At 40.2% G+C, this 25444-nt stretch overlaps 1 protein-coding gene across 3 annotated transcripts; it reads left to right on the top strand.

The window, feature by feature from the left end:
* The first annotated feature begins 1263 nt into the window (after positions 1-1263).
* ZNF711 (zinc finger protein 711) lies at positions 1264-24572 on the top strand. Of its 3 annotated transcripts, none has more exons than XM_030449130.1 (9): positions 1264-1369; positions 7164-7268; positions 8808-9338; positions 15772-15930; positions 18248-18394; positions 18987-19124; positions 20499-20546; positions 21092-21127; positions 21706-24572. In XM_030449130.1, exons 2-9 carry the CDS (start codon positions 7190-7192, stop codon positions 22881-22883), a joined length of 2316 nt encoding a protein of 771 aa, XP_030304990.1. In that variant the 5' UTR covers positions 1264-1369; positions 7164-7189; the 3' UTR covers positions 22884-24572. The 3 variants fall into 3 exon arrangements, with proteins under 3 accessions (XP_030304990.1, XP_030304989.1, XP_030304991.1); XM_030449129.1 differs by having other exon boundaries at positions 21092-21235; XM_030449131.1 differs by lacking the exons at positions 1264-1369; positions 7164-7268; positions 8808-9338 and adding exons at positions 12214-12402; positions 12506-12593 and having other exon boundaries at positions 21092-21235.
* The last annotated feature ends 872 nt before the right edge of the window (positions 24573-25444 follow it).

Raw genomic sequence — 25444 nt, 5'->3', positions numbered from 1 at the left:
TCCTTCCCTCTAAAAAAAAAGGGGGAGAATCAAATGGAGGTCTCCACATTCTACACTAAGGATGTGAAAGCCCAGGAGTAAGAATCTTTAAAGTATTTCGGAGGAAAAACCCCTGTAATGCTGTGTTTAACTGCACTTTATAATTGTGTAATGCAAAAGGAGATTTCCTTGGATGGTTTGGTACCAGAACCCAGGAGGTTGATGCCCTTTTTGGTGCTCTGTGGCACTGCAGCTGATGTCCTGGTGCTGGTTTGGGAGCAGGCAGGTGGTCTGTAGGGTGTCACAAATGCCATGTCCCTGGTAGACATTCCAGAAGCTGAACCCCACTGGCCATGGACAAAATGAATTTCAAATTTTCAAACATAACACAAATCTTTCAGAAACAAAGATCAGTTTCTGGGAGTTCCCTGATTCAGACAAAGGGAAGAACTGCTGGTGCTTCCCTGGCAGAGTTGGGCATTTGTCTGGATTCTTTGTTGTTGGCCCTACCAGCAAGTAAGTGAGAGAGCACAGAGCTTCAGCTATGCACACAGAACATCCCCAAAATGAAGAAAAAACTGCTAAAAAATGCTGTAGTATATGCCAGCAGTTACTTCAGCATCGCGTTTTTAATTGTTCTTCTGTTAATTATGTTCTTGAGACTGGGAACACTGCAACAATGTATTTTAAATCCTGAAACCCGTGTATTTAGTGTCCGGGAACTGTACAATAATGGCCCTGACCAGCGCTCCGGGTCCACCAGCGGTGCGGGGGTGTTTGTCCCTTGGGGGGTGGGGGGTGCGGGGTCTGTCCCTGTTGTGAGGTCTGTCCCTGCAGGGACGTGTGTGTGCGGGGTCTGTCCCTTGAGAGAGGTGTTGTGGGGTCTGTCCCTGTTGCGGGGTCTGTCCCTTGTTGAGGGATGGGGGTGTGCGGGGTCTGTCCCTTGAGAGAGGTGTTGTGGGGTCTGTCCCGTGAGGGGGTTGGTGCGGGCTTCGCCCCTGTTGCGGGGTCTGTCCCGGTGCCGCCCGCACACGCGCGCTGGGCGGGCGGGCAGAAGCTCTGAGGGCAGCGGCCTCGCGGCTGCGGGTGCGCCTGCTCGGCGCGCGCTGACGTGCGGCGGCCGCCGCGGGGCCGAGAGCGGCGGTGGCGGCGGCGGCGGCGGCGCAGGGGGGGGGAGGGGAGGGGAGCGGAGCAGGCCGCGCGCTCTGGCGCTCCGCCGCCCGGCCCGGCCCGGCCCAACCCAACCCGACCCAACCCGGGCTGTGATTGGTGCAGGCCCGGCCCCGGAGGACCCGAATGCCCCGGCCCCGGTGGCGGCGGCGGCGGAGTCCTGCGGCCCCCGACACTCCTCCCCCGGGGTCCCAGCCCCGCGGCGCGGGGACCCGCACAGGTGAGCCGAGGCGCCGGAGCCGGGCCGGCGGGACACGGGGACAATGGAGGCGGTTTAGGCCTCACCACCGCAGGCCGCGCCCGAGGCCTGGCCCCGCCGCCGCTTGCGGGACGTCGGGCCGCGGCCGGGCCGGGGTGGGTCGGCGGTTCTCCGCAGCCACCGGGCGCTGCCGCGCCGAGCGGGCGCGGGCGGGAGTCGGCGTCGGGCCCTGCGGCTGAGGGGCCTTTTCGGGGCGGCCAGAAAATGGCGGAAAACAAGATGTCGGCCGGCGGGGCGGGGAAGGCTGCGGCTCCGCGGGCCGTCGCGCCGCCGCCGGGACCGGGGTTATCCCCGCCTCTCCGTTCTGCGGCCGCCGCGGTACTCCCGGCTGCGGCGGGGAAGGAGCCCGGCGGCGGCTCGGGACAGACAAACGGGACCGCTGCGCCGAGGGGAACATCAGGAGGGGGGGGAGTGCGGCGGCCGCGTCCCCGCTGCGGGCGGCGGTCCCCGCGCTCCTTTGTCTGGGCCCTCCCGCTCCTCCCTCCGCCGCCTCCCCGCCCTCCGTCCTCCGGCTCCTTCGCGTCCGCTTAAGCCACGGGGAACGGGACTTCGGCGACCGCTGCCCGCCCGTCTCCGGGTTGAGGCAGCCGGGCCGGCGCTGAGGGCTCCGCCGCCCCGCCGCGCTCCCGCCGCCCGCGCCCCCGCACCGCGAGCACGCGCGGGACCGCCGCGCTCCTCCGCGGCCGCGCAGCCCCCGAGCCGTGACCCGGCCCTGCGGTGCCGGGAAGTTTTGTTCCTGCTAGGGAGGTGACACTTTTTTTTGGGGGGGGAGCCTCATAGCGCGTGTCCAGGCGTTCATAGGCAAATCTCGTCCGCTGGTGTTATTTTATTTTTATTTATTTTTTAAATGCCGTTTTAAGGGGGTTTAGCTCGATGGCTGGCTGCAATAAAGGACTTTGAAATGGAGATGTGAAGTTTTTCATACCCGGTCGCCTTCCGCCAGGGGTTTGTGTTACTCTGAGCGATGTTTTGGGAATTGTCTTCTGCTTAGGTCTCTGCGGAAGCAGGATAGGGCTCACTGCATTACTATTGATGCTGCGTTTGAAATGAGGGTGAAAAAAACCCCAAACGACCCCAAATCCTGAACTGTCTTCATAGGAGGATAACTCTCTCGTGTTCCTAAGGAATTTGAGTGTTAAAGAGAGGATTAGGAAATACCTGGTTTGGTTTTTACAGCTCTGAATGAGTTTATTTGTTGTGTTGCCTTGCTCTGTATCTGAGCCCGGTCATTCTGGTTACATCAAAATGTCACATGCAGCTCCTGAGCATCTGCCACTCCTGTCAGAGTGTGATGTTGTGGTTTTATTATGGGTAAGCAAGGCGTAAATATTATCGAGGAGAAATCCACTGTTTTAAAGGAGTGCTTGAGGGCTGACCTTGTGAATGTGCTTGATGTGAAAATGTATCACCTGAACATATTGGGAATAAGGACAGGTGTAGACTGGGGAGATGCTCAGCCTTAGCAGGACCACACTGCTGTGGATGTAGCAGATGCATCCTCTTTATTTATGTAGATTTATTAAGTGGTAGTGACCATTTTGTAGAAATTTTTTGTTATTAAAATTTTTTAACAGTGCCTGGGAGTTGGCACGTTGATTGGGGGCTTCCTTGTACCTCTGGGTACAGGACTGACACCCTCTTTTCTCCTGATAGAAGTGCTGAGGCAGTAATTTTTTTTCCCTCTTTTTAAAATGATTTTAACATCTCTCAATTTAGGGTGTTTTTTGAAAGTTTTCTCAAAATCAAAATATTACTGGTTATTTTATGGCTTTTTTATGGGAATAGAAATCAAGGTACATACACAGAGTGATGCTCATAAGGACCTTGGCCTGTTTTTCAGCTGAGGGTTGCTATTAGGTGTTCTTAGGCAGACCCTAACTGCCAACCATTACCTTGGGTTTTAAAAAATACAGTTTACAGTAGTGGTTTGTAGGAGTGTTCTTGCCTGCAGACAGAGATGTCATATCCCCTTTTTTTACTCTGAAATTCATTGCTTGGTCACAGCTACACCCTGCCAAAGGAAGAACTGTGGCAGAAAGAACTGAAATAGGTTAAAATCAACCTTCTCCAGAAGCTAGCTAGGTGGAGAATACACTTTTTTTTAAAAGCAAAATAGTGTCAGATGCTTACATACTTTAAAAAAAATATCCTTGAGGGACTTTCCTGGGAGTCTCATTTTACATGTAATTAAAATTCTTCATTTTGGTGTTTGATGGTGGTGTATTCCTGGTGCAAGATAGCATGCTGTAAAAGAAAAAAATCAATGACAATATTAAAGGAATGTTGTCATACTGTTTTATTGGCTGATGCTAATAAAGCATTCTCGCAGTCTTCTAAATACAGAAAGAAGAGGAATTGAGAGGAAAACCTTGAGATCTTAATAGTTAGAGGCCAGAGAGGTAGGGATAAGTTCAGGATTATGGCAGCATACAGAATTGTCCCTTTCTTGTCTAAACATCTGAGGGGGCTACTTCTCTAAGATGAAATTGGTCTGTGGCCTTATCTGTTGTTCATTGTTCCAGCTTTAGCAGGGAGGGGGTTTCCTGCTGTCACTGCATTCCTTTAAGACCCAAAAATAGATTTTAAAAAAAAAAAAAAGAAAAATTTCTGGTGTGACATCACTGAGCTCTGTTTTTGGTGGAAGTTTAAGGTGCTCAGTACTATGTGCACAGAAGGTGCCATCCCCTAACTCTGGCAGTTTTTATAGCCCTGTTAGCTAATGAGAAAGTACTTCTTTTAGTGATAATTTGCTTTCCTTGCAGAAATTTTAAGTTTAATTAAAATTATAATCTTCCTTTGCATTGGATTTCATATGTAGCACAGTATGTAATATATTGGGCATTAATTATGTAATTGAACAGAAGTGAAATTGCTTATGGAGAAGGAAAAAAAAGCCTAACATATGCTTCCTGTAATCTCAGACTGATATAATTTAAGATAATTTTTCAAAGCCATTTACATTAAAAAGAAGGATTATCTGAGTGTAAAGGCAGTGGTCAGGAAATTGCAGTGTTGCATTAATTCTGAAATTGCTGTATTAAATTAGTCATTTGTGTTCTAGAGCTGTATCTTATTTTGTACTAGCAAGTATTTGTTACCTACCCTAAGAATTTCAGATGGCTGTAGCTGTAATTTAGGAGAAATAGAACACTGCATTACTCCTCTGACACTGCTTTGTAATTCTTATAATGGTGAAAGAACCTGATTTTGGAGATAAAACTTAAAACTACACTGAAATTTGATTGTATGGGTGGAATTGGGTCAGTTAAATCCTTGACTCCTTTCCTCATGGGTCATGTGTAACTTGTGTTTTTATAACACTGTCTGTCCTGTGGGCTTAACTCTCTTCAAGCACCATCAGGAAACACTGAGGAATTGTTGTAGCTCTGCAAGAAGAATGTTGTGTTATTGTCAAGCCTGAGGGTTGCTACTGGAGTTTTAAAGACAACTTGAGAGAAGGAGGTTTGAGCAAATAGTACAGGGAGGAATTGTTGGAAGGATGCTGGTGGCACGAAGTGATACCAATGTTTGGTTAAGTTGGAACCTCTCAGGGTTTTTGGTGGTTTTTCTTGAAATTGTCATCATCGTGGGCTGCTTGCTGCTCTTATTCTGCATTCACTTCCCTCACCTCATTTTTTGTATGATACTGTCACTTATTTCTGATTCTTGGATACAAGAGGCCAGGAAAGTAGAAGATTTTGGTGTTGTGCAGCAGAGATTTGTGAAGCTCGAGGTTGGTCTTGTTCTGTAGCCTGGTTCTCTGTTCCTCTAGCTGCATCTACTGAGTCACCTCATCTGCACTGAGACTTTGCTTAGAAGTCATTTAGTTCACAGCAAACTGCATGAGAATTGAAAATCCTCACCTTAGCTCCTGGTAGTAAGACAAGTGACCTGGAGGGATGGTGATTTATCTTCTCTCTTTCCTTTTATGGAAACTTTCTGTCAAAGAAATGTTACATTCTTTCTCTGAAAGTAAATTTGTGTAGCTGAGCCTCATTAAAGAGACTCAGCATCCTCCAGGCAGGTGTGGTACCAGAAATGCAGATCTTGGGGAAACTGTTTAGTGAGAAGCTCAACATTTACTCTGCCATGTGTGGATGTAATTGTGTTCTGATGATGCCAGAATCCCAGAAGTAAAACTCATGGTACAACTGACAAGGCCTTGTGGCAAGGTTGGAGAAACTGGAGTAATTTGGGTTTTTTGAGGGAAATGGGCAAGTCTGACAGAAGAGAATTTGGGAAACTGGAGCATTTAACCATTAAGAGAAATTAGAAGAGCCAAAGCAATTGTCAGAAACAAAAGGAAAGAGAGAAAAACAAGCTAAAGACATAAGAGTGAAGGAGAACAGGAGGAAGCTTACAGGGAGCTGATGGGTTTGTTCAGTCAGAAGCTTTAAAGGACCAGTTTGCTATCAGAGGGATATTTCAGATAGCTGCCTAGAATCAGCTTTTCCCTGGCAGCAGAAAATGAGATTTTTCCCAGAAATGAGGCAGCACAGAAGGGACAGTGTTGAAAGATAAGATTTCCAGAATAACCTGACAGTTTTGAAATAAAATGTCAAGCAATATGGGTAATGCAGCCTGACACTGGAGTGGTGGATAGAGGTGTCAGCACAGAAGTCTGTTGAGCTCTGTTGTTTCTTCAGTAATCTCATGGCAGTGGAGATGTTGAAAGAAGTTGGCCTTTCTTATGCTTAGCTGCTGCCTGTTACAAGGGGTAGTTGTGCACTGTGCATGCAAATCTAGCTGAGGGCTGATTGCATTTCCTACCAGACCTTTTGTCAGACTTTTTTAATGATACAGAAAGGTTCCTGCAGCCCCAGGAGGAGAAAATCATCTCATATGTCCTCATAAATGTGCACTAGGAAGCTTTTTCAAAACTTACCTATAATTAACCATGATGTTCATTTAGATTTATGCATTAAAATTTCTTTTGAATTACCTGATAGATGCAAGATTGTCAAAGAGTCTGAAAAATTGTTACTCCTGGTACAATTCTCTACATACATAGACAGGGACAGAGCAAAGGTGACTTCTTTGTGCTTAGCCACTAATATATTGTACTTCTTGCTTCCACAGACAGTTAGCTGTGGGTTCTTTAAGGCAAAATTAACTTGCTTCTTGAAAAAATTTCTGCTTCTAGGTAATCAGTTCAGTTGCATGCTAACATGAGCTGTTTTGTTCTGTTACTGTAGCCCAGTGACACTAATGGTGCAGGTGAGGTCCTTGCTGCCAGTCAGCTGTTACCTGTGGAGAGAGTCTCATAAAAAAAAAAATTTAGTTGAGAAATTGAAGGTTTAGGCATTTCTTGTGTTTACTACACCAGAAAATAATGTTGGAGTCTGTACCTCTGAGTGCTGAAGGTCACTGGTTACATTCTACAGAGTATAAACAGAACTGTTCTAGGCCAGGCAGGAACCAAAGACATAAAAAAAAAAAATAAAAGTCCTAACCAAGAATTAATGATTTGTTTGGTTTCACTGTAATTCTTTTGATTACTATAGGATTTTGTATGGAAACACTTTCGGGATTTTAGGTTAAAAAAGAACAAAACAAACAAAAACCACCAGAGAAACCCAGAAGAATAAAATGAAGTGAATTGTGTGATATATTGCATGTTTTTTCTTCAAGTTTTGGATATCTACTTTTTTTTATTATTATTATTTGCCAGTGTGACAGATGAGTGTAGTAAAACTACACAATAAAGCTCACAATAAAGCTGTTCAACATAAACTCTAATTTTGTTTTATTGCAGTTATTTGTGAATGAACTTAGCTGAATATGGATCCAGGTGGTGGAAGTCTTGGATTGCAAACACAGGAACCCAAAATGCCTCACACTATGATTATGCAGGATTTCGGTAAACATTTTAATTATTCAAATAACCAATACATTCAAGACTGTTTTTCATGGTTTTGTTGGATGTTTATAAACCATACAAAGATGTAGAGTTCAATAATATGAAAGTGCTATTTGCATGAGTTGTTTAGGAAAATTCAAAATTTAAGATGGTGTGTAATATGTCTTTGTATACTTGGGCTGCTGATCATGAAATGGTCACTTACTCCAAAATATTGAAGTAACTCTGAAGGAAAAAAAAATAAATTAGGTCTGTAGCCCTAGATGAGGCAGAAAATGTCATCTGGTGTCCAGCAGTTCTGTGCTGCATGGGCTTCAGCTTGAAATAGCACTGTCTGGTTGTTTCATCACTAAAACACAGAAGATGTAAACAACATCTGAGCTTTTGTGTGCTCCCCTTGATTACTGCCTGCAGTTTTCCTCTAGGGTATTTCAGAAAGTGATGGAGAATAATAATTTTGTGTGACAATGGATAACTTATTGCATAGACAGCAATTTAGATATGTAGCTAAATCTGCATGCTCTCATGTGCTTAGAAGTCTTCTGTTAAAGACCTAAGTCCTGGGACTGAAGAGATGTAAGAAAACTTGTTTCTGGTTTGACTTACTCTTTTTTTCAATGAATTCTGTTTCTTTTGGTGACAGTGCTGAGTAACCTCAGCAATTTTGAAGGTTAAGAGAAAGGACAGCAAACCATCTCCACTCTTCATTGTGGGTCTCCACTTCTGCATTATGATAGGAGATGACCTTCTTGAGTATTGGGGAGAACCATGGTTTGTCCTAACATGAGTTAATATCCCTGAGAGTGTACTGAAATAATTGCATTTGCATTACAGTGCTCAGTAATTAATTTATTTTTTTTCATTCTGAGAAGAACCATTTTCTTGGGTGTTTTATTTATTAGGAATACAGTGCTGGTTTGTGTGTATTAAAATAATTCCCTGTGCATTCTTGTTTTATATATGAAAAAGCAGTCTGCAGTGGCCAGTCAAGTCTGGTAATGAAAACCAGGTTTCTGCTTCTGGCCATTCCCTGAAACATGCAAGTTATTGGAAATTGGACTATAAATCCAGTGTATGACTGAGTATTTTTTTTTATCAAGGTCCATACACTCTAGGAGATGAGAATACTGTTATTGTAACAGCCCTTCATGTGTTGTTACCACACTGCCAGGATCATGCAGGAATTCTGCAGAGGGTCAGATTGCTGCTATAATCAACATTTTCTAACTGGGATTTAAAAAACCCATGAAGTTGCAAACTGGCCTGCAGTTTTTTAACGTATCAGCGTTGCAGAACCTAAATTTTGGGCAAACTCCGTAACTCCATGGCTTTAAAGAAGGAGCATGTTTTGTTTTTCCTGACTTAAGTAGCAGAAGCTGCTTTGGGTTTTGTTCATCAGGTGGAGTGTGAAATGTGGGTTGAGGAAAGTGAGAGATCTGTACCTCTGTGTTAAGTTACCTATACACTCGTTCCATTCCTTAGGTAAAGTGATTGCTAATGCCAGAATTCTAACACTTCTCATTCGTAATTGTTCCCTAGTGGCTGGGATGGCTGGCACTGCTCATATTGATGGAGACCACATTGTTGTATCAGTCCCTGAAGCTGTCCTGGTGTCTGATGTTGTTACCGATGACGGAATAACCCTCGATCATGGCTTAGCAGCTGAAGTTGTCCAAGGACCTGACATCATCACTGAAACTGATGTTGTAACAGAAGGTGTCATTGTTCCCGATTCTGTTTTGGAAACTGATGTTGCTATTGAAGAAGCTTTAGACACCAGTGATCATGTTTTGACTTCTGACCTCATAACAGAAACCGTTCGGGTTCCTGATCAGGTTTTTGTGGCTGACCTGGTGACGGGGCCCGAGGGACAGCTGGAGCATGTGGTCCAAGACTCTGTCTCAGGAGCCAACTCACCTACAATGGTGTCAGAAGAAGTTCTTGTAACAAACTCGGATTCTGAAGCAGTCATTCAAGCAGCTGGTACAGTTCCTGGCTCCACAGTGACTATAAAAACAGAAGATGATGAAGATGGCAAGAGTACCTCTGAAGACTACTTAATGATATCTTGTAAGTTACATAAAGGTAGATATAAACAGGAGATTATCTGAAGTAGAAGTGGTCTGGTGGGGAGAAGTTACTATAGCTGGACTCTTGCTGCATTCTGTACTGGAACTCTCAAATGTAGCCTGCTGCCCAGTTAATCCTTGGTGTCTGGATTTGGGGATTTCATGAGGAAAAATCCATTATCACTGATACAGCAAGAAAGAGAATTCATGCTGTTGAGTGAATGAACATGTGTATGCTTGTATTTCTGCAACTAGATATTCCAGAAAATTAAAAAAAAAAACATTGGAAAGTAAAACATTCCATATATATTTTTAGTATGATAATTTTATTTAAATACCAAGGTACAATACCAGGTTCCTTAGATTCGTGTAAAAATCAAGTGTTGGCTTTAATCAGTAGGATCCAACAAAGGATTTAAGATACCTGCCTCATGTGATTTTTCTCTTATATTTCCACAAAGCATTGTTTATTTAGCTGTATTAAACTTTATACTAGGCATTTCATCGGGTGGCATGCTGTTCTGGGCTGACCTGAAGGTTTAGGTGGTGTGTGTATTAATGGATTGGCTCCCTAGCACTGGGCTGCCCATTGCAGTTTCCATGCAGCATTCAACTCTGAGGAAACTCTGTGGTGCTATACTACTTGTTGAGTGAGAGCTACTGAGACAGGACCCCTAGATATACTACATTTCTTCAGTGCTTAAATTCTACTAAAGACATCAGGTTTTATTGTTACACAAATTTGATAAAATGTATGATAGTTCATCTTGGGTTTTTTACTACTGATTAGTTACTGAAATGTGAGAAGGTCAAAACAGATTTTATTTAGTCAGAAGCAATATGTTAACAAGAATGGCAGTGCCAAGTGTGTCAAAGTGTCAATCTGTTCACAGCAAGCTGCACTTATTAAAAATTTCAAGACAGAGGACATGACTGGTTGGGGATTATAAGGATTTCAGTGTTTTGTAGCATGTATGTGCCTTATGCAAAATACATTTTTGGTATTTCTTTTTGCTCAGTATAGGATGGACAGCAATGATTTTTGTATTTTCCTGTCACTACTGTCATGCCATGTGTCACAGATAGAAGTCAAAATTGGAAAAAAGAATTAAAAAAAAACCCCAAACCTCAGTCAAAAAACAAATTATTAAGACAGCAGAAAAGCTCCTGTGTGTTTGTAACTAAAGAACCCCAATTTTGCAGTCAGTTGTTTCATTGGAAACATTCCTCCTTTCTGACAGAGTGCTTACCATGAGTTGTATTCTGTAACTGCCATGTTTCCAACTGCACCTTTGTGGTTGTAAGTAAAGTCACCTTGGGAATTCCTCCTAGGATAAGTGTGGTTGATAATGATGATCCCTGCACTCTGAGCAGAGCATCTTGCCCTTTCAGGAACAGTTGCCTGATGATCCCACTGGGTCTGAGACATTTAGAGTTTTGTCAGCTGTTCTCAAGCCTGCCCAGGGCTTTTGCTGTGTTTCAAAGGCAGTTTGAGACAAGTTTTCAGAAAATTATATTTTCATATATATAATCATGATGTGCCTGAATAATCACAGTTGGAAGCTTTATTACTAATCTGGAGTTTTGTTTGAAGTAATCATTTTAGATAATTAAGGCATTTTCTTGCCTCTGACAAATTTTGGGGTTGTATTATGCTGGATGTGCCAGCTTGACCCAACAAAGTATCTGCTATTGATTTATTTTTTTCTGCAAAAATTAATCAGTCTTACTTAGTTGTTAATTTTTCTTTTGTTTTTAATGCTTTTAAATTAGCCTTGAATTTATTTATGTGTATGAGGATAATCTGTTGTGTAGAACAGATGAATGCCTTACTTTGTCAAGCATTTTAAAACCCTTTTTATTCACTCATATTTTTAAATTGTCATATTAAATGTTCAGTAAATATTGCAGAAAGTTAATTTTATGATCTTGCTTTTGGGGTGTATATAGAGTTGAACTCCTTTATAACATGAATTACATCAAACCCATATATTTAAAGATCTTCAAAATACTGAGCTGGCTTTTCATTAAATTTAACATCAAAAAAGGGGGTGGGAGGAATACCTCCACCTATTCTCTGGAACACGTTTTGGGAACTTACAGAGTACCACAGGTTAGGGTGTGAAGCTGAGCTGAAGGTAGAATTTTAACTTACCTTATTCCTTTGCTGGGAGTTACATTTCAAATACACTGAAAGGTGTTTCTTCACCATTTTAAGACAGCATTCCCACGTAGATCTTTTATGTCCCCCTGGTAATTACATTTTTGTGTAAATACTATTTGGAAAACAAGTTTCCCATGGTAGTTCTATAAACTATGGTTTTGCAATGGGAATTTTTCACTAGAAAATTTTCACCACCAGTGCAGATGAGTTCAGCTTTTCAAAACCCAGACTCGAGAGGCCTGAGAGTGGAGAATCATTTTTTGATCCCTTCATAAGGTGTTCCACGGGGCGTGGAATCTTTGTGTCAGATCTCCTGTTTAAAAGGGACTCGTGGGACAGGAGTTCAGTGCAGGCTGAATGCAGAGGGTGTGATGATGAACACCAAGTTCTGAACAGTAGATCCCATGTTGCCAGGGAGGAGTTGGCATGCCTGGAGCTGAAAGCATCCCCTCTTTTGTTTTTCAGGTTTGCGATATTCAGACCCACAGCGGATTGCCAGCCCCCGATCCGTGTGCTGGCCCTGCATGCACTATGTTGGTGACCTCATACCCACCTCAGAACAACACTGGAGCTGTTGGCCTTTAGGGGTAAGGTACTGTTCCACCACCACCTCCTTTTTAGTGTATGACAATACAGTGTTGCCATCGTTTGCTGAACAGTTTAATATTAATACTCCGCTATTGTAACCTATGGAATATCAAATAAGTAGAGCAGACATTAGAAAAATAGGAAAAAAACAATTGTAAAACCACGGGACTTATCTTGCCCTCATGTTATCCCTCTGGGCTCCTATGGTGGGTGTGATATCACCAGCATAGTGCGTGCTGAGGCATCACATGAATTGGGAGCTGGCAATCCACGGTGAATCTGGACATCACACACCTGAAAACAGCAAAGTAAGGTAAGTTTAAAGTTGGAAGTGTGCTGAGTTTTCCTTTAAACCTTGTTTAATCAGGAGGATTCAGCATATATATTTATGAAGGTTCTCTGTTGTGTTTTTTCAGTTAATTTTAAGTGACGAGATATTAATATGTAGTGCTTCTGGTGGATGAGTCAGATCTGGAAGAGACTTTCATATTCCATTGACATAAAGTAAGCATTCCTGTTCCTGAGAACTGTCACTGGGAAAAGGCATCAGATGATTTAGCACTGATGGCTTAGCAGTCTGTGATTTGGGTCATGTTACATAGACAATAGAATACTTTTCACGTTCTATTTAAAAAAAACAAAGTCCTGATTTTTTGGAACTTGATAAAGATGATGTTTCCTGCTGTGTTGATTGTTTTCCACTTATCTTATGTGTTTAAAAAGTAGATTGAAACCATGAAATTTACTTCCTAAAAGACAGCAATTTCATCAATAGCAATTGCTGATTCAGTGTCGTTTGTTGTTGAAGTCTCAGAAAACAACATCTTACAAATGACAGTCTGTATCAGTATCATTTTCTCAGTCCACTTTATCTTTTTCAAATTTTGTTATATTTCACATCTGCTTTTTTAGAAAAGTGGTTCCAGAGGCCCTGGACAGACAAGCTTCCTGCTGTGTTTCCATTACTTCAGCTTAAATTGTAGAGACTGAAGCTCTGAAAAAACACAGGGTGGATGATGGTGTAGGACTAACACTGCTTTTAAAAATAATGTTCTAAGTTTGCCACTCTAAGAGAGGGCTCCCTATTTTTTAAAAGAACAAAATTTGGGGGCTTTACTTGAATTAGCATACATTATATATTTTACTTTGGCTGAAAATTTCTTATAAAAATATAGAAAAGGAAAAACTATTTTTTTCTTTATATAATCTTTGTTGTATTGGAAATGATGTAAAGATAAGGCAACTAATCTTTTAGATTTATGTGTTTATTCTGATTTCACCACAGTGGTGTACTGTCACTGTCACTCAATATTAGTTAAATAATTTGAATCATTTGCCCTTCAGAAAACTCCTTCTCATATATGTGATTATGTAGGAAGTTGTTAATTAACTTTCCTGTACTGATGTGCTTATTTTCTGTGTTAAACTCTTCATACATAATGTTTGTAATGGGTTTAAAAAAGTTGATGTTGCTTGAGTTGCAGATTTTAGAATAACTTTACTACCACCTACCCGTTCTAAACTTAGATTAACAGCTTAGAAGTAGTGATTTCTTCAGTCTTTAACTATCTTTTCTGCATTTTGGCAGCATGTCTAGTCCTATAACTTTATATATAAGCACTTCTGCCCTATACTACTGGTTAGCTCCAGTCCTTCAAAGACTCCTACATGCAGTGGAAATTTTCCCTGTACTAAAATTAAGAGTGTGCATAATTTTGAAGAATTTGGATAAGAAACTTCCATAAATGTTAAAAGCCATGCAGAGAGAAAAATGGTCTTTTATAAATTAGAATATAGTATCTGAATGGAAAGATCTATTCCAAGATAAGTATCTTTTTAGCATCTCCCCTTTTACTGTTAGTAGAGGATGCATAATCTTCTCTTCTAATAACTCCAGCCTGGCAGCATAAAAAAATTCAATTAGCAGATGCAGTTACACTCCTAGACTGGATATAAAGATGTTCTAATAACCTGATGCTGGGAAACTTCAGTGCCAAAGGACTAGGCCATCTTCTCTTCTGGAGCTTTCCCCTCTGTGGTGTTCATACTCTCACTGTTTTCATTGTCCTGCAAGGTAACAGGTCAGGTTTTGACAGATGAAGGTGTTGATGTTGCTGGCATCAATTTTAATAGAAATTTAGAACATTTTTAATAAAAACCTAAGAACTCTTTCCCTGAGGAAACTCAAATTCTTTTCTACTGATCCAAATTTGATATTTTTTCAGCAATGTGATTTAATTTACAAAAAGAAACAGCTAAAACACAGAATTTTTTTAGTTTTCTCTTTTGTTTTCATCAAAATTTGTCATTTACAGAGGTTCTAAACATACTTAACTACAGTATATCTAGTTCTGTTTTCCTTAACTGCTTTACTGTTCTACTGCAATCCAAGATTTGTCAAGCAGGAATAAGTTTCCCCAGTGTGGAGATGAAAAGTTGGGATAGGTGTTTCTGTGGAATCCTGTCTGAGAGTGGGAAGAGCTCAGTTTGGGATTGCTGATTTCCCACAGGAAATGGACAGGCTCCTTTTCTAGCAGGTTCTGGACCTGAAGCACCTTGGCTGCCTGGAATGTTAAGAAAAGAGCAGGCTCCATCCTGAGTCATGAAACATTTCTGTCACTTGAATAATAATTGTAATGATACTGACTTTTTTTTTTTTACCTAGTATGCATATATTTGAGTTTTTAATGTAAGTAGTAAATTGAGTCTTCCCTGGAATGCATTAAAATCAGATTTTGTCTACATTTTGTGGAATTTTTCTTAGTTTAGAGGACTTTAGTGGGTCATTTTTGCAGTTTGGTGTTGACCATCTGCACAGGAGCTAATTTTATCCATAGAGAGAAGTGTGGTGGCAATACATGTGTCAGAAAGATGCTTATTTCAGTGGCCTCTCTACTGGCAATTTGGTATATATGTACCTTTGTGAATACCTTTTTTCCCCAAATTGTGTTCTTTCTACACTTTCAATAGCATATAATTTTTTATATATAAATAAAATGAACATTTTGTTTATATAAACCAAATAATCAGAGTGACTCAGTTACAGCCAGAAATAATGAGAAGTCAATTTCACATAGTAGTGGGTGGATTTATTTTCACATCTTTTAATCAGCTGTATATTACACAGTAATCCTTGTTAATGTATATGTTTTCAAGTGATAAAGTGGTTAACATAGTAATTTCTTCTGTGGTGAAGATGTGGTCAAGTTTTTGATGCACAGTTCTTTCACTGGGAATATTCTCAGGGTCATCACTCTTGATAAGTCTATCAGCCACTGAATTTTAGTCACCAGTATCTTAGAGCAGTGCAACTTTTTGAGACTGACTGTAACAGGCAAGTCAGAGTTAATTTGTAAGTTTTGATGTTTAACTTACTGATGCATTTTTGCTTTCTAAGTGTAGCAGGCTCAGACATAACCACGTAACACACACCCTTTGATGACAAGCTCCCTCTTGTGTTCTTCATTCTGTAATTCTTGCTGTGTTTTCTGGGTTGCAATAAAATGACCACTGAACTTCTGGAAGTTCTTCACTACCTTGAAATGAACTATTTTGTAAAGGCCATTTATGAATACAAACATTTACTGTGCATGGGAATAATAGTGGTTAAAATCATGCTGCTGATTACTTTGACTTGTAGAAACTGTGTTTGAACCTCATTATTATTCTCCTGTCTTTACAGTGGATGATGTTGGAGAAAAATTGGATCACATAGGAAACACTCCCTTGAAAATCAGTACTGAGGTGACGAATGATGATGTTGCTAAAGATGATGGGTTTGGTTCAGAAGTTATCAAAGTGTACATATTTAAAGCTGAAGCTGAAGATGATGTCGAAATAGGTACCTTTTAAATTCTGTTTATTCTTCAGTAGTATAAAGCATTTCAGAGTATTTCTGTTTGTTGCTCTTTATTTCATGTACGCCTGGAACATTTTGTAGAATTTGACATTTGTGGAGGTTGCCCTTATGCAGTAAATTCTGGGTGTCACAGTCTCAAGTTCTTTTTTGATCAGCAGTATTTATTTTCAGGCAACCAAAGCCCAAATGTAGAAGTGGATGGATGTCTGCAGCTGTTTCTCAGCTGCTGCATTTTTCTGACATTGCAAGTCTCAGCACAGAAGAGCCCATAGAGTGGATTCCTCTCATTTAAGGAGTTCCACCTCCCATAGACTGGGAGCTGTGGTGTTAAAGTCTTAAACTTTAGACAAAACTGTGGGTTAGATCAGCAAAGTCCTCTGGTTAGTAACAATCCTGGTACTGTTTTTCAAGTACCATGAACTGCTGCTTCAGGAAATTTTTAGCTCTATGATGCCTTTATTTTTCTTCTCTGAGAAACAAGTAATTTTTTTTCAGCTCATGTTAAGTGCAGAAGAGGATTGTTCCAGGGCTGATCAGACTGCTGAGTAATAGGGTAGTTGTATTTCGGTTTCTCTCACTCTGGGTAGGTTCAGAAGCAGTTAAGACTTTTGTGAGTTGCCTGGTATCCTTTGCAGGATGTTATAATGTAGATTTTGGAGCCTATTAATCAAATCCTTCACAAGGTTGCCAAAGTTAAAACATATTTTATTATCCTATTTGGAATAGAGAGTATGTGATTCAGTTGAAGGTTAGTGAGCATTTCTGTAAGGCCCTGGGATTTTCAGCATTTGATCCTTAATTCCCTTCAAGTTTGACAAAGAGGTTGTGAGGAGCATGTGCTTTCTGAGACCATGGGGAAAAGGATGTAGAGAAGCAGCATCTTAACATCTCTTATCTGTTGTGACATCTTGTTTCATCTGCCAGTTCCTGCATGAATTGCCAGGCCCTGAAACTGTATTTCAGCTCTTGAAATACAGTTCCTTCCTCTGAGGATGGGTTGTTTGTCTTGAGGTGCAGCCTGCTAATGCAGCAGCAGCAGAGTCAGAATCTGTTATGAATTTACATCAGGGATGTTCTTGTGAGGTTCTCTCAGTGCTTCTGGTAGAGCCCTGAGGTAGTCCTGGCAGAATTACCCCATTCATTACTGGTTACTACTTCCCCTTTGGAAGAGCTGATGGTGGTGATGTGTGTTTGCTGCTCACTATTAAGAAAAACAGAAATGGGAATGAGAGTCTTCCCAAAGAGTACCCAAGATTCACGTTGACTCTTGATCTTTTTGTTACAGGAGTTGAGGTGGAGAGCTGTGCTAAAGTGTCATCCCTTTCCACTGCTGTCTGTTTATTTGTATAAATTTATAAAATTGGGCTTGGGTAGCAAGGATGTGTGGCAAAGTCTCCCACTTAAAAAACAGAGGGAATGGTGGATCAAGGGGTTTGATTTGGACTCAGCCACCTAGCTGAGCATGTTCCATCAGGGCTGCTCTCAGTAGCAAAGAAGGACTTTTGATATTCCAGGTGTTAACTTGTCCTCTCATGGTCTGCAGCTTCTTTACTCAGTCTTCAGTGACTCAACATCAAACTCTAGGCTGGAACTTGTTCTTTTGCCTCTCTTAAGTTTAAGTCAGTGGGCCACAGCTTCTTAGTCACCCCAAGTGGGGCCATGTGGGCAGTTGTTCTTATTTCCTGCTTTCCCACTCTTACTCTTCAATCCTGTTGTCTGATTTGGTGCTGCTTGCCAGGCTCTCTAGATAATGTTCTTGTTGAAATAATGTACAATAAGGTTGCTCTAAGGTGTTCTGAGAAATGTGACCCCAGTATAAGGTTACTCAATCCCCAGTAACAAGTCTGGAATGCACACATTAGAGTCTTTGTAGGAAAAATTACCTAAGAATCTATTCTTGCAAAGTGAGTAAATAGCATTTGGGGAGAGGAAGAAGGATAAAAATGAGCTGTTTGCATCTTGAGACAATTTAAAGACTGTGTTCTTAGCAAGATTAGAATTGGAGTTATTTTTTTCAGTGAGCCTGTGCATTGGCACCTGAGGCACTGCTGGCATGCTTGAAAGGCTCTTGATCCTTCTTGGAGAGATTGTTCAGTCTTGTACTTGAAACTCTGAGAGAACTTCTTCTTTATCTGCCCTGGAGTAATCAACTTGCATGGGTTTATGACAGATGGCAAAATATTTGAGTTTTATAAAATAAATTCGTAAATAAGAAAAAAATACTTAAATCTGAAATAAAGCTTCACAGCAGCTTTTTTTACGTTTACTTAATGTGTTTGACTACTTTTTTTTGTTATAGGAGGGACAGAAATTGTCACAGAGAGTGACTTCCACAATGGGCATTCTGTAGCTGGAGTGATCGAACAAGGAGGCGTTGGCAGAATGCAGCGAGAAAAAATGGTTTACATGGCTGTTAAAGACTCTTCTCAGGAAGATGAAGATATTAGTAAGCATAATAAGAAACGTTTTTGTCTCTTGTGCTGTTCTGTGCAACAATATAAGTATCATTCTCAAAGACTTCTTTAATTTTTCTAAAGGATCCTTCAGCCCAAAGTAGAAAATTAAGCTCATCTTCCCTAATAATAAAGAGCAGGCTATAATTATTTTAAAGTGATGTGGATAAATGCCTTTGTGCACACTGTGTGCAGTCATTTCATTGTTTATATTAAATTTAAAATATCCATGGATGAAGTTAATGAGGTTAGTCATATTTCTCATTTTTCTGTTTTCATACTGTGAATTGCCTTGTTTAATCAGCTCTCTGGCAAAGTGGCAAATAAATGTCATCAGTTACAAGTTTATAAGTTTGTATGTTTGAATCTGTGATGGTACTTGGTTTGGATTTGTATTTATTGATACGTGTTTTCTCTCTTTAAGGAATGTCTGAATAAATGATCCCCTAAGGGAAGGGGTGGTTCTAAATGCCAAAGGAAGAAAAGTAATTTGTAACGGGTATCAGTCAGAGCGATAATTAAATGAAGGAAAAAATCAGATGGGGCAGAATATAATTAAATGTTTATTCTTCTCCTTTGATCCAGGTTGTGCTGAAATAGCAGATGAAGTTTATATGGAAGTTATTGTAGGTGAAGAAGAAGCTACATCACTTCCAGACACACAGCTTGAAGACTCTGGCGTGAATAAAACTTTTGTCCCTGTTGCATGGGCTGCTGCTTACGGTAGGAATCTGTGTGCTTGTTTTCTGAAAATCCTTTCCATTACCTTCTCCCAGCTGTCAGAATCCCTGTGCAAATATGATAATCTCTCCCCTTCTCCTAGGGGTTTTGGAAACGGCTCCTTCTGGTTTTTTAGCAGTTAGTGGCATTGATGAAATGATGTGAAAAGTTATTTTAACATCATTCGTGACCTTTTACACAGAGAAATCGATTCCATTTTTACACTGGTGTTTTTTTACCAATGGCTGGCCTGTCAGGCAGTTGCAGATTCCTTTAGTAATTGATTGTCTTGCATATAATGAATGATTTGCTTTATGTTGGGTCTTAGGAAGCAGAAAGGAAAGATGTTAGGAAAATTTTTATACTATCCTGGATTCCAGCTCAGAGGTTCAGACTGTGTGGTTTTTCATGGTGATTTAAGTTGGCTTAGATCTTATACAGACAACAATAGCCCTAAGTAGTTTACATTAGCTAGAAGGAAGGGGAAATAACTTTAAAAAGGGAATAGTAGGAATAAATGTGTGAAAATGTTCCTGATAATTTTGGTTTGTGTACCTGTTTTAAGCCTGTTAGTCCTTCAGGTTAGAAACAAAAAGTAAAGAGGTAATTTGTTTTCTGCAGCCATGCTTCAAATAGACTTGCCAGGATGTATTGTGAATTCTGAATATTCTTTTATTTCATATTCTTGTCTCATATTTTGACATGTTAAATGTATATTGAGAGGCTGTCAGGTCATCCATGCCTTATGTTTTAATTAAGAAAGTTAGTCAGCTAAAATTCATTGGTGCAGTATTTCTGAGAACAGTGGTTGGACAGATGAAGTGGTTTAGAACCACAGAACCTTGGCACATAGTGGCAAATGCTTTCAGTCTAAAAAGAGGAACATACTCTTAAGGGATTACTTCTCCATCTCCCAGAACTCCATAGTGCCTCATATAAATGAGTGCTGAGCAACTGATAAGGTACAAATCTTCTTATCTGCCCAGTTCTACTCCAGAGAGATAAAGTACTTCCAGCTCGAGAAGAAATTGTGGATTTCAGATAACCTCAGTTCTGGATTGGTATCTGAGGTTATGTATGAGGTTAAAGGTTTGCAGACACAAGCAGATTAATTATGAAAAGCAGGACAGGCAGTCAGCATAGTGAGCATGCAAACACAGCTTGAGTGGCTATGAACTGTTGACAAAGATGTGGGTTTATCTCCTGGGGCTCATAATTACAGGATGCTGAAATAATTGTGGACTGCACATCTGAGTTCGGATAGAGTTAAGCTGTTACTTGTTAGCTAAATTAGTTTTCTCCCATTATCAGACTTTCAAAGCCATCATCTTTAAATTTAATTTTTACTTATAATGACTAAAATACCATTTTCTGCAGGAGATGAAAGACGACTACCCAGAAGATACGAAGATGGTCAAGCGGCAGGTAAGAACATATAACTGTGTTTGGGACAGCTTTAAAACTAACTTGCTGTCTTTGAAAATAAATACATTTATCTGTCAGCTCCCCTTATCAGTGAAAGCAAAAAATGACCCATAAAGTTGAAGGACTCCACAGTCTTTCTCTATTATTTTGAACTGAAAACAGATCTAGATCGGAGTGGGTGGGGAAGCTGGGAGGATCTGCAGTTTTGCAGTCAGAAGAGGGAGAATGCAGTTGTTAAGAAGTAAAACCAAGTTACATAAAAGGCAACAACCAGCATAACTGATAAGAATTTAATGTCTTTAGAAGTATGAGGAATCAAGGAATATATTTGAAAATTAAGCAGTGATTAAGCAATTATACTCCTGACTCGTGCCAGCAAAGGTAGATAGTGCTGTATGTGGGCACACTTCTATGTATATGTTCATTATAGAGGAATAGGCAATATTTTTTTTAAAGAGTAGAAATTCTGCTGTGCAATTCCAGTCTTCAGTCCCAAGGGAAAAAGTTGTTTAAGGTTTTTTATGGTGTCTAATTTTTGTTTCTAGGAAATAACTTGGATACACGATTAGAAAACAAAAACGGTAATGCAACACAATACCTGCAGATTTGTGATAGCATTAGCACTAATAGAGTGCTAAAACAAAAAACCAAGAAAAGGAGGAGAGGAGAGGCCAGGCAATGGCAAACAGGTAAACACTGTATGGTTATACGTATTGTCATGGAGTGGCACTTACTCCTGTACTATTCCTTTTGTTTCTTTTAAGCTGGTGCAGAACTCAAAAAGGAAAGATGATTTGCATATTTCCTGTGTCCTTCCCCCCTCCAATTCTGTGCACAGAGAATGTAGCTGTTCTTGCTGTTCAAAGCCAGCACACCTAGGGCTGATGCAGTTCATTTCAGTTTTGCAAGCTATTTTAAAAAGTAAATCATGGATATGTTCACTGCACATATGATATTACTGATCTGTTTTAGCAGTTTCTAAACAAAACCATATAAACTATAGGTGCTGTGGATTGGTTGTTTTTAAACCAATGACCCCATTCTGTGTCTGCTGCAAGTGTAAGTGCATGAATCTGAACAGCAGTTGGCTGCTGTTTTAAAACTTCTTCATCAGTAAATTTGTTTCCTTCATAACTTGTTTTTGTTTGTTTAAAAACAGCTGTTATAATAGGTCCTGATGGACAGCCCTTAACAGTTTACCCTTGTCATATTTGTGGGAAAAAATTTAAATCCAGAGGATTCTTGAAAAGGCATATGAAGAATCATCCAGATCATATGATTAAGAAGAAATACCAGTGTACAGACTGTGACTTCACAACGAACAAAAAAGTAAGTTTCCACAATCACCTGGAAAGCCATAAACTTATAAATAAAGTCGATAAAACCCACGAGTTTACAGAATACACGAGAAGATACAGAGAAGCAAGTCCCTTGAGTTCCAATAAGCTAATACTGAGGGACAAGGAGCCTAAGCTACACAAGTGCAAATATTGTGACTATGAAACTGCAGAGCAGGGACTACTCAACAGACACCTGCTCGCTGTTCACAGTAAGAACTTCCCCCACGTGTGCGTGGAGTGCGGGAAAGGATTCCGCCACCCGTCAGAGCTGAAAAAGCACATGAGGACCCACACGGGGGAAAAGCCATACCAGTGTCAGCACTGTGTCTTCAGGTGTGCTGATCAGTCCAACCTGAAAACTCACATCAAAACCAAACACGGGACTGATCTGCCCTTTAAATGTGAGCACTGTCCCCAGGCTTTCGCGGATGAGAAAGAACTGCAGCAGCACACGGAGTTATTTCAAGGGCATAAGACTCACCAGTGTCCACACTGTGACCATAAGAGCACCAATTCCAGTGACCTGAAGAGACACATTATCTCAGTTCACACCAAGGATTTTCCCCACAAGTGTGAGGTCTGTGAAAAAGGCTTCCACCGCCCGTCGGAGCTCAAAAAGCATAGTGAAACCCACAAAGGTAAAAAGATCCACCAGTGTAGGCACTGTGACTTCAAAACCTCAGATCCTTTTGTACTTAGCGGGCACATCCTCTCAGTTCACACCAAGGACCTGCCTTTTAAATGCAAAAGATGTAAAAGAGGATTTAGGCAACAAAATGAACTTAAGAAGCACATGAAGACCCACAGTGGGAGGAAGGTTTATCAGTGCCAGTATTGTGAGTACAGCACGACGGATGCCTCGGGCTTTAAACGCCACGTAATATCCATACACACAAAAGACTACCCACACAGGTGTGAGTATTGCAAAAAGGGATTCCGTAGACCCTCTGAAAAAAATCAGCATATAATGAGGCACCACAAAGAGGCCATAATGTAATATATGATCTCCAGAAGGAAGCAATTTAGAAACTGTGATATCCTAATTGGGGAAAAAAAAAAAAATCTCTCATGAACTGTTTCTCCTGGTTTCAAAGCTTGATATTAAATCATAACTTTACATTCTTTGTATTAAAAGTCTTAAAAGTATTAGGGTTGACAGGGATCTCATAGCCCTATGATTGTTGCTTATCAGAACCTAAAGAGCACTATAGAATGCAGAAGGATGGATGAATGTCTTAAATTTGCAGAAAGATGGATGAATGTCTTCAGATCAGTAGTATTACACATGGCTAAGCTATAGAAGACAAAAATAATATGATTGTGCTACCCATTTTGTCAGTAACAGTGTTTGTCTCAGATATGAAAACAGTTCAGATACAGAGTGGGGTTATTTACAAATTGTTTGCCAAGGGAGTCTGACTTCTTGTGCAGTTTTGAAAGGAGAGTATTAGTCCCTTGATCATAACGTTTTTAAGTCATATCTGGAAATGAAAATCCAGAACTGGTCAAATTTGGGGGGGGGGGGTTGTCCCTTGTTTGGTTGGTTATTTTTTTAAGCATTTCATTGGGAAACTTTTTCGTTTCCTTTATTAGTTTAGGTCCAATGAGTAATTTTTTTAATGGTTTCCAAAGCTGCTAACCTATTTTATTGCAGGATATGATGTTTAAAATATAGGATTATGTTATGATCTCAAAGGTGGTGTTCTGGTGCTAGGTTTAAAGATGTGTGTGTATATAATTTCCCTTTTTTATCTGAAACTACAGTTGAATGTTGTTCAGTATGGCACATATAACAAAATTAACTTTGAATCTGACTTTTTCCTGTTTTTAAAGATAAAATGGATGCAGCTCATAGTGTTGTGATTCAACGCTATTTTTTTTCTCTCACTACTTCAAAATCTTCTCTAAAGAGAATATTAAAAACAAAGTTGAAAAATGTAGGATTTTTTTTTTTTAAATTAAAACTCAGAGTACTTAGAAGTTCTTTAGGGCAGTGTTCTTAACAGGTAGGGTGATTATTACCCTACCTTCTGATATGAAATTTTCAATATAGACATAAAATCGCACCTTTTAATCAATTCTTTTAAAAAAAAAACCTATACCATACTATAAAAATGCATTTTCAATCTGTAAGAGAGTATATATGCAGTATTTAACCAGAAAAATATGCTGCCACTAGAGTTTGGAGGTGGATCTTCAGTTTACAGTGTATACATTTAAAATATGCATCCCTTTAAACAATGCTTTGTGTTAGCATGCTGCAAATCAAATGGCGCTTAATATAACGAGCTGGTCTAGGGCTATTTAATGAAAAACCTGTTCATAAATGTTATGCATATAATGTGTATTTTTTACTTTTTTAGTTGCTTCATGTTTGCACACAGCTGTTCACATGATAAATTGTACCTTCATGCTATATTGTGGCTTTGTGTTTCAGATAATGTTCATGTTTTGTTTTTTGCACCAGATGAGAATCAGTTCCTTGAGAATAAATTTTTTTTTATATTTCTAAACTTCAGAAAGTTAAATTTGGGAAATCTCTTAGAGAAATACGTGTTTTATGTGGCTGTAAAAAATGATGTACACGCTGTAAAATAAGATTGTCACTGTTATGTGGGATTATTATTTCTAAATGTGTTACTCATCGTAACGGGCATACAATAAAACGCATCTCTTGCACTCCAAATTTTTTGGAGTTTGCTTTTCATTTATGGTGTTTAGGGAAATCTAACTCTGTGTACATTTGCCTAATGTTTTTAATGATGTTATTTGCTCATTAGTATGTAATAAGGTTTCAGGTAAACAGGTTACTTGAGGTGTATTGATCAGACTACTGAGGGAAGAGTATTGGGGTTTTATTGGACTAACCCTTTAAAGTTACAGGTAATGTGCTTATTTCTAAAATAATTGTCAAATGTGGTTCTAACACTCGTTTGAAATATTTTTCCTTTAAGTAAAGATGACATAAAACTTCTCATAGATATGGGGGAAAAGCCAGGTAAGATTCTTTTTCTTTTTATCTGTTTTAGTAAGAACAGTTTGCAAAGCAAAATACTGAAAATATTGCTTTTTACATTTTCCTCCCTTCTAGAGTACTTGCACTATCACATCAGTAATAGGTTAAAACCTTCAGAAGAGAGTGAGATGCGGACTGAACTCTTCATCAAGGATTTCCAGCAGTCATTTAGCCAGGGAACTCTTAGGTTTTGTGCTAAGAAACAGAAGCAATGCAGGCATGAGCCCATTTGTGTGGGCTTTGTTTATACTATTTTGGTTTCTGTATGCCCAGCAGTGAAAGGAGAGGACCATAGCCTTCAAAAAAAAAACAACCTAGAGATCAAAGTTGTGTTTTGTTGACAGTTTAAATGCTTTGTTCCTGAATGTTGAGTACACAGACTGAAGGAGTTTCTTCATGGCAGCCCAGAGGTGATGGCTCTGCCTGTGACACAGCACACGGCTGTGCTGGCTCCTGTGCCCACCCTGTGGATGCATGGAATGATCAGGTACTTGTGTCTTTTCCAGATTTTCTGTAGCCAGCTTTGTAGAAGGATTCAATCC

The sequence above is a fragment of the Calypte anna genome, chromosome 4 (assembly GCF_003957555.1).
Source record: "Calypte anna isolate BGI_N300 chromosome 4, bCalAnn1_v1.p, whole genome shotgun sequence".
In the NCBI taxonomy this organism is placed as follows: Eukaryota; Metazoa; Chordata; class Aves; order Apodiformes; family Trochilidae; genus Calypte; species Calypte anna.
This window is presented reverse-complemented; position numbering and strand designations above follow the sequence as displayed.